Source organism: Eleginops maclovinus, chromosome 15 (assembly GCF_036324505.1).
Source record: "Eleginops maclovinus isolate JMC-PN-2008 ecotype Puerto Natales chromosome 15, JC_Emac_rtc_rv5, whole genome shotgun sequence".
NCBI classification, from domain to species: Eukaryota; Metazoa; Chordata; class Actinopteri; order Perciformes; family Eleginopidae; genus Eleginops; species Eleginops maclovinus.
The window spans coordinates 9,361,076-9,373,481 of NC_086363.1; the positions used below are offsets into that span (position 1 = coordinate 9,361,076).

The window sequence follows — 12,406 nt, forward strand, 5'->3', positions numbered from 1 at the left end:
CAAAACCAAGTATTAAAAGCCGCTCATGAAGAACCCCAGCTTCTTCCACAGCCTATTTAACATTTTGTTAACAATATTCTTGTGTATACAGGCAGAAGGATTGTAATGGTAAAAAGAACTACAAGATCCACCTGGCTTACCCCCGTATTCCACCTACATAACCCGGTGCAGACTGACCCGGAGGATTACGAGGTAGAGTACTCATCAGCATCTGAAGTTGACCTGTGACCTGCCCAAAGGTTGATAGTAACTGTAATAAATCAATCTCATCAATCTAAATACAATTTGAAATGATTAAAATTATCCGATATCATATCCAAAATGGAGTAGAAGAAAATAATGATTCACAAACACAGGCCTGAAATGTATTCTCAACATTTTATTGTATTTGAGATAAGCGAGAAAACACTAAGAACAAGTGTACCACATACCATGACAGTCATTTTATTTTCAGAATACTTTGCAGAATACTAACCACATTGTTTATTTTTCCCCCTGTTTTCTGCAAGGAAGACTGCTTGAAAGACAAACAACAAAACAAATATATACACGACAAACCTGGTACAGTATATTTGAACCCAACAGTCTAAAACATTTTCATCTGAGCGGCTACAGGTTTGTGTACGTTTGCAGATTGATTGGTCACACCTCTAAACTTCTTCTAAAAACTTGCAGTACTAGATCTTGTGAGGTTTATTAAAGACAGATCCTTTCCAAACTCAAGAAAACCATGTGCAACTGAAACTACAAATGTTTTCTGATATTCATTCCCAAACCAAAACCTCTCTGAAGTGTGCACCGTGTTCAACCACCAGATTGAGCTTTGATTTGTATGTCTGTCTTATAAGCAACTCTGACGTAGGTATTTAACTACCTAATGTGTTACGAAGAAGGCTGCTAGCTAGTTAACCTGATGAGAAAGCAATAAAGTGACTAGATATTTCCATTGACAATGTAAAACGTGGTATAACATCCCTCCTTTGCCATGAAGCCCAGGCATTTGACGGCAACAGTGGTCTCAGTTTTCAATGAAAATTGTTTGGTCACAGCCCAGCCCCCCCTCACCAAAGGGAAGTCTGGTAGTTAAACTTGATCTTCAGGAGATACTTCATGTTGACCTGCGCCACATCATACACAATGTATCTGAGGGAAGAGCGGTTAAGGACAACAGAGACTATCGAGATAACATGACCAACGCGGCAAAAGAAAATAACATTTTACCCAAACACCACACATGAAATTTAAAAAAATAAATTATCCAAAGTTAGATATCAAGAATTGACAGGACTAAAGTAAATACATGTTGTGAGGGTATTTGGTTTGGACATTCCACCCTAAAGAGGTAACAACTCCCGTTTTTGTTTTTTCTCTCCTAAACTCAACCTTCATTGATCAAGGATGTAGGTGCCAGGTTAAGAAAGAATACATATTTCATAAAGTATGAAAATCCATTGAGCCCCATAGTGATTGGGCTGTCATCGGGAGGTGAGAAACAAAAAGATAAGCTATTCTGAGTAATATCACAGAGTTTTCCATATGTAAAAAGCCATCCTTCATCAAAGTAATTTGTAAATTAGAATAAAAACATTGGACTTAATTCACATCCAATGTCATGTTGTAAGAACTTGGCAATAAAGTAAAATTAAAAGCACAGACGTGACAGTTCATCCTTAAAAAATAGTCATTAGACATAACATAAGTCAGTTAATTCAGTTTCTAGAACAGTGTGTATTGACTAAGTTTTTCACTCTTAACTTTTCTATAAGCTATCAAAAAAGCCATTATACAGGAAAGCAAGAAACATGTGGCGACATTTGAGAGCAAAATGATAATTAAATTCATAAAGCAGGTGGTCGGTATTAAAGGATACTCGTTGTACAGGAGACTTGTGTCATCAATGTTGGTGTTGCTTCCTTTTCCCAGGGGCACTTGCACTCCCTCCAGAGTGACAGATGCACTTGGATCAGGAGCAGTTCTACCCACACCTGCAAGAATGAATAAATACAAACCAAACTTTTATGTGTCATCTACAAGAGGCACATGAATTGGCGAATGTCGTAAAATAATAATGGCACTGTACAGACACACATTAAGAGACATAAGAGACCCTTACCTTTAACACTGTGCTTGCCCTTGGGTACTTTTGTAATGTGGGACGCCTTCTTCAATTCATGCCTGTATTAAAAAATATATATGTTAATTGATATAATCGTCACAGGTTTGTTAAAGAAAGGGTAGATATTCAAGTGTTTTAAAAACAATTTTCACTTACATGTTGCCCAGAGCAACCTCAGCCAGCAGGAGAAGGCCGACGGGGTCTGACTGGGAGGTGTGACAGTAGTTTGCACTCTTGGACACCATGTCGGCAAAGTACACACCTTTACCGAACATGTAACCAGTCTGAGAGGAATAAAAATAAAAATGGCAATGTAACACATGACTGAGCAGAAAAGCCAAAATGAAAGAAGACGGAACATTTGAAAGTAGGGCTGGCAATCTGGGAAAAATAATCTAATTTCACTGAGATATTGACCCAATTGCTTGTTATCGATACATTTGTAGGGCAGACCATTGGTGCTTTCACAAAACATACATAATGAGATTTTTGATCAATAATCATTAATAATCATTAGTTATGTGGATGATAAAATTAGAAAAGCAAATAGCAGGTAGAAAAGTCTGATAAATGACATCACTTTACAGAAAAGAAGTCTTTTAAACAGGAAAAAGTAGCCCTATTGCGATCTAAAAATCGAACCTTATATCTAGACTTATAACACGATACTGTTATAATATTGATAATTAGCCCTATTTGAGAGGTCTTTATTGCATAAAAACAACCGTAAGAGCAGCTTGTGGTTCCCTGCTAACAATAACTCACCACTGGAGCCTCTGGAGGGGCAATGCGAAGACCCTGAGACAGGATACCAGCGTAGTTGGTGGCGCGAGAACCGTGCCACAGAAGCTGGCGATTGTGTAGCTCCTCGAAGGGACGGTACCGCTGGCGCTCTCCCTCTCGAACAATTTTAAAGATCTATCGGAAGAGAGAAGTCAGGGAACACAGTGAGATGGCAACACTTGCTGGACTACAAAGTCACAGTTCATAGGTGAGTTGAAATAGAAGCTGTGATGGATGAAAGTTAAAGCAGTAGACTTACCTCTTCCACTTCCAGTGTGTAAGTGTTGTGTGTGGCAGCGTGGGTGTTCTTAACATATTGCGTAATGATCTCAGCCTCAGTTGTAGACTTGTCAACAACCTGTCAAATAAAAGAAATATAGAGCAACTTTAATTTTTCTATTCATAATGTCTGCATACACTAAATACTGTTTGAGAAAATTGGGGAAAAAGATCCCAAATCTCCTATAATTATGGAAGAGTAAAACCTGCGGCTCACCTCAATCTTGGTTTTGAGTTTCTCGTAGTTGATGTCGATGGGATCACTCTCATCGTCCTGGGCCCCCCCTCTCAGCAGGCTGTATGCCACTTCAATGTCCAACAGGTTGTCCAACATCTGAACTTTATTCTGAACAGTGAGCATGCAGATGTTGTTAAATCCATTAAGAAAGCAGGAGAGAATCAAAGCATGTGAAACTGTTTCTGTGTGTTCTTACCTGAATGTATTCCAGGCTGCTGAGCAGCGGGGGTTTCTTCATCCCGAAATCGTGAGGTATCAGGGTGTAGAAGCGATTGGAGAGATCCAGGATGTGGGACTCAGACCAACTATTTGTTACAGCCTATAAGAAAAAAAAATGACAAGACATTTTGCAAATTATTAGTAAGAAGTAATGTCACAAATGCATCATAATAGTGAGAGCGCCCTCCTGGAGGGGGAGGTGGTTGCTGACCTGCTGTACATCAGTGAGCAGTGAGTAGGCACTCTGGATCTGCCTCTTACTTAGTTTTCCGAGGGGCATTTTCTGGAGGTCAATCTGAAGGCAGGAAGGGAGGGATAAGTATGCTGTTACAGCAAATGCTTATTTTTTTCTTTTGTCATTTGCCCTAGTTATTTGCAGTCTGTATTTCTACACTTGAAAAAGTATAATACAGGTTGCATTAACAATATAAGTTAAATGCAACACGTTTTTTCTTTAAAACAACAAACAAACAATGCTGTATTGAGATAGAGATGTAGAATTTTCTTTCACATTGTAATTTATTCCCCTGGGAATTAAACAGTTTTTAACAAGTAAAACTAGATGCGACTAATAAAAGTCGTACCTCAAACTCCACCATGGCCTTCTTCATGCTCTCCACATCAAAGATCATCTTGATCAGATCCTGGACGGGTTTTACCAGCTTGGACTTGGTGCCGGCGGTGGCTGTCAGCTTCTTCACCGCTTCTTCATCCTGTGGAGAAACACATCCACAATCCAGTCAGACACAGAGGGGAACACACGGTCTGCCTTCTGGTTTTGAGTGCGTTACAGTGTGTACCTGTCCATAGTCAATCTCCAGGGGGTAGAACTTATTGGGATACTTGGTGAAGTTGGAGGTGCTCCATGTGTTGCCGGTCTTCTCTTTGTAGACAGTCAGGAAGTTGTCCATGGCTGAGTTTTTGTCGTGAAACTTGTCTAGTTTGTTGCCTCCGATAGTGGTACCCACTCTGCCCCATGACCGGAACACCCAGTACCTGCACATACAGGGAAGAGATAGTTGAGTTGCTGACCTAATTGTCTTTAATAACCGGCAATACAAAATGAGGAAGTGAAATTGTTTTCTTGAGAGCCACTAACCGTTTCTGTACATCATCCTCCAGCAGCTGCAATTTGTAGTAGGAGTTAGTTCCTCTGACAATGTCCACAAGACCCAGCGTAGCACTGTACATCTTCCCGCTCTGCTCCAGGACATGAGCGCTGTTCTCCAGCCCTGAAAATAAATAACGTCAAGGTGAGAAGACAAAAATAATTGGATGTAGTAATTATGTCTTGCAGGGTGCTCATGACTACCTGAGTCTGGGTCCACAGCAGCTCCTCCTTTCACTGTGAGCTTCATCTTCTTGGTTTTGCTACTGCCTGTAATCATGTAGATGCATCAATAAACATACACCAAAGAATGCAGTGCTGTAACCAGGGTTGGGGGGTTAAAAATGTATTCCATTACAATTATTAGTTACCAGTAAAAAAAAACGGAATCTCGAAGTAAATTTAACCTGATTACTTTCCGTTACTTTCAGATTTCCTCAATATCGAATGCAATACATATAATTACAAGAGAAAAAGAATATCAAAAGGTTATTTAATTAAGTGTGTTTTGTCAGAAAACAACAACGTGACCTTTGAAAAGAAGAAAACCAAAGATATTCTGTATGAAAAATGTTTCCTATTTTAGGTTAGATTTACAGAATAACATAGTCTACAAATGCCGGTTTTGTTTCACACATTAATTAAAAGTAACACTATATTGTTTAATAAATCAGGTGTCCATCTAATGCACTTACAGTTTTCTTTTATAAATCAAATGAAAAGTAGCCTAAATAAAGAGCAAAAGTTAGATAGTACATTTATCTAGAATATATCATTCTTTATTATTTATGCATTATACCATTGCAATCCTGCTAGTAATCCTCATCTTAAACAATTATCAGTAATCTGATTACATCACCTGTAACATCAACCGCAACTCAAATCCTTTACCTTCCTCCTCCTTCACCCTGCCTGTGCTCTTGGTAGCCAGCGGTCCAGACTTGGTGGCCACAGACGGAGCTGGAGCCGGAGCCTCGGCTTTGACTTCGGCACCCCAGGGTGAGATGGCATGCAGGGAGACGAGTTCCTGGAGGGCTTTACCCGACGACTTGATGTCTGTGAGGAAATCCTCGGAGACCACGCGCACGCCGGCGTCCCTCACTTCCTCCATTTTCTTACTCATCTTCTCTACCTCCTCTGTGAAAACATTGAGGAGGAAGCAGGAGTTACAAAGGCAGCGAGGAAGAAAAGTAAGACATGCTATATTGAGGGCAACAAGTGAATAATTCTGCATTCTGGTTACTCACTTTTGGTGCTGAGGCAGAGAGAGGCCTTGTTTGCTGTACTGCTAATCTTTCCACCAAGATCCTCGACAAAAGCCTTTAGATCGTCCTTGTTCTTGGACAGCTTGCCCACACTCAACAGTCTCATACCAGTCAGAGGTTTGTCTTTGTGAGGAGACACAGATATAGCAAAATTAGAAATTCACATTGTATGAAGTCATTCTAAATAATCACTGTTATTTTCCACTGGCCATAGCGGTCCTATTTTAGTTTCTGTTTGTATAAATAAGATTAAAGAAAAAGCTAAATCCAAATAAATAGGAGATTTAAATATTCCAGGATAATAACGCCCTCTGGTGTGTTCACTGACCTGCAGGCGCTCCCTCTGGCAGTTGCTGAGTCTTGGCGCTCGATGCACTCGCCAACGGTTTAGCTTTGGCTGCGGTGACAGTTTCGGTAGGAGCCTCCTTTTGGTAAACCCGGTCCTGTCGCTTGAACTTGAACTTTTTCAGGAAGGGAATTTCATGGAATTCCTAAAATGATATGCAAAGTTGTAAAACATGTCAAGAATAAGTGACATTTAATTCATCTTTGTACGCTTATTCTCTTTGTATCCGCCACAAAGCACAGTGTTAGCTACAGCACCTACCAACACGACACGGAAGAGCTCCATGATAGGAATAATAAATATCTATATTCCCAACCATAGCGCATTTCACCACGATGACGTGAACACTGCACTTCAGGTGGGGATATAGCAAAGGAATGGCTGCCTATAGAGAACCACACGGAGCCCTGAAATGAGGCAGCGTACCTTGGGGGTGACCCAGTCCTTGCGAACAGGAGTCGTTGTTTTGAACACACACTTTGTCCAGGCTGAGATGTCCCCTTGGCAGTAATAAGCGTCACCCTTGAACGCAAGCTGGCCCTTGCACACATTACAGGGCTCGAGGGCCCCGAAAGCCATGCTGTCGCTGAGGCAGTCCACCACCTGAGGAGTAAACACAAACACTGACATTAACAGGTATTACAGAGGCTGCAGTTTATATGCTATTTATAGAGTAAAGACACATTAGTAAACAAAGACATTCTCAATTATTGTGCCTGGTTAACGTTCAACGGCCTTTCATTTGAAATAATGTCAATAAGATGTGGTTCTCTTACATTAGACTCTCCCGAGGGAACCTCCTGGCCATTTGCAATCAGCAGCTCCTTCATATCGTTGGTCGAGCAAAACTTCTTCAGCTTGTCTTGATTCCCCAAATCAGCTGGCTTTGGCTCTGCGGAAAAAACACCACAAATAAAACATGAAAGCGTGTTAAAAACCACGTCACCAATCATAATGTGTTTGATTACGAAATAGGAATACAATGGAGAGTTTGATTTACCTTCAACTGCTCCTCGAGCTTCTTTTTCTCTTCGTCTTCTTCCTTCTTCTGTTTCTTTGATGCTCCGTCGACTTCATCCCCTTTACGCTTACTGTCAGAGCAAAGAAAAGTTGCTTCTTTCAAACTTTTGTTGTTTTGGAGGAGAAAAACATCCAACTGAAACTTCCCAAATTAGACCAAAAGGGACACCGGAACAAACCAGCTGTAGTCTGACACCTTTATTCATTAGGCACAGTCATTAGGGCTCCATCAGTTAATGGACACACACCCACCCACACACACCCACACCACACAACACGAACATGTCTCGACAGTTCTAGGTGCCCCGACACGAAATATTCATTAGACAACCCATGAGAGCGGACACACAACGGCACACACTCATCACCTAATGACCAACTACCGGCTCAGTCTGATCCTTTGAGGAGCAAAAAAACAAAACAAACATCACTTATTAAAAACTTATTAAACAAGTGCTGATGTCAAGAGGGGAGAAGGGAATTATATAAAGTAGCAATCGCTCAGATTTGTTCAAACAGAAGAGAGAATTTCCACTTCAATGTGAGGACAGTGCAGCATCAGGATGAAGGTTGGAGGACGTCGGTTGAGTTTTAAATCTTGATAACCTGTTTATATTGGTGAGTTACTTTACTGCTTTGGTACAGCTTATCGCCTCTCTGAGGAGAAAGGAGTGACTTTGAATTAAACCTTCTTCCTTTTTTAGTTTAGGGAGGACCATGGAGAACACCACTGCACTGTTGAACCTCTACACGTTCCACCGAACTACAAAAGCATCCGATCTGTCGTCCGACTTCCTGCCGCCTTTCCAGAACTCCTCAGCTCCGTCCACTTCCAGCACCGCGTCCTCCCTTACTCCCCCCCCGCCTGCCGACCTGCTGATCTCCCCTAACGTGGCGTACATGGCGGCAGAGATAGTCATCGCCTTTCTCTCTACAGTTGGCAACTTGCTGGTGTGCGCCGCCGTGGGCCTCAACCGCAAGCTACGCACCGTCACCAACTACTTCCTGGTGTCGCTGGCGGTCGCTGACATCTGTGTGGGGGGGATCGCCATACCCTGTGCGGTCCTGACCGATATCGGGTTACCGCGTTACAACTTTCCTCTGTGTCTGCTCATGTTGAGCGTGTTGATCATGTTCACGCAGAGCTCCATCTTCAGCCTGCTGGCGGTGGCGGTGGAGCGCTACGTGGCTATCTTCATGCCTTTCCGCTACAATGCCCTGATGACGCCGCGCAACGCCGTGTTGGTGATCCTCTTCACATGGCTGTTGTCCTTCCTCATCGGGCTCGTTCCCATGATGGGCTGGCACAAGACGCCGCCGGTTTCAGGCCACTGTTTCTTCACTGCGGTGGTGGACATGACCTACATGGTTTATTTCCTCTTCTTCGCATTCGTGCTGACCCCCCTGGTGATCATGTTCCTCATCTATGCCAAGATTTTTTTGACGGTCAAGCGGCAGCTGAGGCGCGTCGCTACGAAGCAGAACGGGGGAGGGCAGGGGACAGCCAGCATGCGGAGAGAGATGAAGACCGCCACCACACTCTTTCTGGTGCTTTTCCTCTTCACAGTCTGCTGGATGCCGCTACAGGTCATCAACTGCTTCCTGCTGCTGTGCCCACGCTGCCCTGTGCCGCTCGAGCTGCTGCTAGCTGCCATCCTCCTGTCGCACGCCAACTCTGCCATCAACCCCTTCCTGTACGCGTACACCATGACAGCCTTCAAAGACACCTTCAAGCGAATTCTCATGTGCAGCAGGACGGCGGGAGAGAGAGATGCTTCGAATGCAGCCAGCGGTGTGGATAGAGAAGGAGCGACCATCCGACACTAGAGCTGGGACACTGAACACTGTAAGTATCAAACCTACGATAATGAATATTATCTCTGCCTCACCCTTCAGTTTTCACAGCAGGAAGCCTCTTCTTAAGCTCCTCCTTGTCTTCTGCCCGCAGTGCGTTGAAACCTTTGAGTTGAGCGGCGCTGTATTCAGGTTTAAAGGCCAACTCCTCCCTGTCGCTCACGAAACATGCAGTGTGGTACCAGCGGTCGATCAGACCCAGCTGGGGCTTCTCTGCGTCCACAGTTTTCTTGGAGACACGGATCTGATCCTAAAGGAGACAGTCACACACTCTGAAACAATCCCCTGTGATAACATTTAAATTATATTTCGTACTATTGAATGCATCGGTAGAATTTGAAACGGTTTTCTAACCTTTTCTATTTTCTGATCACAGCCTTTGCATGTGCTGCGGTTTGATTTGGCATATTCTACCGCAAAGTCATTTAGTGTCTTCTCTCCTTTGGCTCCGCCTTTCTGGTCCCCTTTTCCTATAAAAAAAACAGAAGAGTCAGTCAATTTTACCATTCAAACAAACCAGGTGTAATCATGTAATTCAAGGTGTATATATTTATGTATGCAATATATCGGAAAATATATATATTTAAAAAGAGGTACTACAACTCATGACTAGGCGATGTAAAGCTAGATATTTTATGAAACAATAGGTACGATCAGCAGGAACCTTAAGTAAAACCTCCTCTCAAACCTCTGTGAGATACTACAGTATACAGAGCGGTTTCATATTCATCTAATAGCCTGTGTGTTTTGTTTTTTTACTGATAAAAGGGTGAAAAACAAGCTTTAACAGTATAGGAGAATGAATCCACGGCTGTGATTTAGCACCCTATAGTGATGTGAACACCTGTTTGACAGACAGCGAAAAGTCAGATGCTCCACTAAAGAGTCCTGGAGTTAAATTAAACAAAGTAATTATTTGCTCTGCTATCTTCACTGAGTCACACTGGGATCATACCATGTTGTGTGGCAATAATTCAAATGCTAAAAGTTGCTGAACCGACCTCCTACTGCTCCACCGGTTTCAATGGCCTTTTTTACTTTTTCCTGGTCGTCCCAGCGCAGGCCAGAGTAGCCCGCTATATCAGCCGTGGACTGAGCCGCAGCTCTCAGCCAGAAGCAAGAGAAGTGGTGCCAGTGGGGAACTTTCCCATCAAACATGGGTGACTGTGGGAGAAATAAAAACAGAGTATATTTACAGTGAGCCCCATGGTGAGACAGAAATGTGAATCGGTGAATGAGTTGTTTTTATTCTGTATAAAAAATGATGGTCCATAGTCACTAATGTCTCTCAAAAAGAAAGTATAGTTCATAGAAACTTTTTATTTACCAAATAAAATGAGGTCTAGGTTAAGGCTCTACATGAAGACTGAGCAGTGAATAACAATTACAAGATCATACATGTTTTTTAATAACTTTTTGTGGCTATTTTTGTTTGTTGTTCAATTGAGGACACAACATATGTTGTTTAACTAGAAAATGCATTTCCTGCTGAAAATGCGTGCGAATGCTTTAAGCTGCTGAAACTGTGTCGCTGAACTTTGTGGAAGATGCAGAAAAGGCTGAATATTTAAATAGCTGAATGGTGACTGTAACTGTATAAACAGCCAAATAGCTGAAGAATTTAATAGTTGAATGGTTTCTGTAGCTGAAAGAAGCTGAAGAGTTAGATAATAAACGTTGGTACTAGTGAATTAATGTGTATTAAGAATTGAAAAGAAAGTAAAAACGCTGTGGAAAAGCAGCAGAATATTTTAACAGCATGCTTTTGAACTCAAACCAAACGTCATCAACAATGTATACAATATGTGGAACATATTGAAGTCAGTATGAAGTTTCCATCAGACAGGATAGAATAGGCTGAGAGTCTGTTAAACTCCAGTCTGTATGTTGTGTTGAGCAGAAAACACGTGTGTGTGTGTGTGTGTGTGTGTGCGCCCCAGAGATGACAGGTTTCCATGGAGATCTACAGTGATCAGTGAAAGAGAGCCTTTCCATTCATCTGAATGAGAAATAAACCTCTTACATTTTTAACTATTGTCAGAAAACAGTAGCAGCTATCGGTAAAATTTGCTCAGAGGATCTCAAATATCTGATGAGCGGACACTGTGCTTTTTGTGTATTTTCGGGACAATGAAGTGGCTCATTTGGCAGTTTATATAAAGGTAGGAGGAGGAGGAGGAGGAGGAGGAGGAGAAGAAGAAGAAGAAGAAGAAGAAGAAGAAGAAGAAGAAGAAGAAGAAGAAGAAGAAGAAGAAGAAGAAGAAGAAGAAGAAGGAATGTTGTTGTTGCATTCCAGTAATAAAATGATGACATGTGCAATAAGTTATGTAATTGTATTAAAAATGTTTCCCCAAAGAAATGCCATATAAGTCCAAATGGGCAGGGCACTTTTCTGAGCGTTGCAACTACTGCAACCAGGGAGAATAGAACTCCTTTTTATGTTGGTTTTTAATGAAATGACCTACAGCTTACAAGAAGGAAAAGTCACTGTGAGATTGAGAATCTGGAGCTGCTCCATGAAGAAGAAGGTTGCTAAGCCTTTAAGTGAATTAATTCTCTCTGTGGGGCAGTAGCCTGACTTTGCATTGTGGTAGTGCTGCTGTGACTTTTGCTTCAGAAGCAGATTCTCACTCTGTTGAATAAGTGTAGCATTTAAGCATACCAAGCCCTTAATGATGGCAGGACGCGTGTTAGCAAAACTGAGAGTTCGACATTAAGAAAGGCTCAGCGGCTCTTTGTGAACAAGATTCAAGACAATGTCAGCCATTTAAATGCTAACGAGGGCCTAACCTAACAAAACTGAAACCAAACTATAGAATACATATTTTCATTCTCCCGTTAGTTTAGAAATATTCACTATATTCGCAGAATAAACCACCTAAATTACCAGAGATAACACTCCTGTGGTAGGCTAGCTAGCAGTTTCTCCAGATTACTGTCTGCAGACGTCGTTACCTGCACCATGATGGCCATCCTCAGCGAGTCTTTCGCTATGTTTTCTTTGCATTTCTTGCACGAAGCACGGCCGCTTTTGGCATATTCCGCCTTGTACAGCTTGTCTCTTGAGACTCTGCCATACTTCTTTAATATCACAGCAAAATAAAAGGAAATTACTGTGATGCGAACTTTCTCCGGATGTGTGGGTGCCACAACAATCAACGCTGCACAGAGAAGCAAA

The 12,406-nt window shown here is 42.1% G+C and overlaps 2 protein-coding genes across 3 annotated transcripts; one reads left to right on the forward strand and one right to left on the reverse strand.

Moving 5' to 3' along the window:
• Positions 1 to 359: 359 nt before the first annotated feature.
• On the reverse strand, positions 360 to 12,401 carry parp1 (poly (ADP-ribose) polymerase 1). Its single transcript, XM_063902602.1, is given in 24 exon segments — positions 360 to 1,143; positions 1,871 to 1,985; positions 2,114 to 2,175; positions 2,273 to 2,400; positions 2,882 to 3,034; positions 3,159 to 3,257; positions 3,396 to 3,524; positions 3,613 to 3,735; positions 3,847 to 3,930; positions 4,220 to 4,348; positions 4,436 to 4,631; positions 4,735 to 4,867; positions 4,948 to 5,013; positions 5,635 to 5,880; positions 5,991 to 6,131; positions 6,337 to 6,499; positions 6,781 to 6,957; positions 7,131 to 7,219; positions 7,222 to 7,246; positions 7,355 to 7,445; positions 9,264 to 9,478; positions 9,583 to 9,698; positions 10,230 to 10,392; positions 12,184 to 12,401. Coding segments are annotated over 24 exon segments (2,943 nt in total). The 5' UTR covers positions 12,202 to 12,401; the 3' UTR covers positions 360 to 1,061.
• LOC134877186 (adenosine receptor A1-like) lies at positions 5,412 to 9,204 on the forward strand. Of its 2 annotated transcripts, none has more exons than XM_063902604.1 (2): positions 5,412 to 5,933; positions 8,079 to 9,204. In XM_063902604.1, exon 2 carries the CDS (start codon positions 8,092 to 8,094, stop codon positions 9,199 to 9,201), a length of 1,110 nt encoding a protein of 369 aa, XP_063758674.1. In that variant the 5' UTR covers positions 5,412 to 5,933; positions 8,079 to 8,091; the 3' UTR covers positions 9,202 to 9,204. The 2 variants fall into 2 exon arrangements, with proteins under 2 accessions (XP_063758674.1, XP_063758675.1); XM_063902605.1 differs by lacking the exon at positions 5,412 to 5,933 and adding an exon at positions 7,735 to 7,992.
• Positions 12,402 to 12,406: the final 5 nt, after the last annotated feature.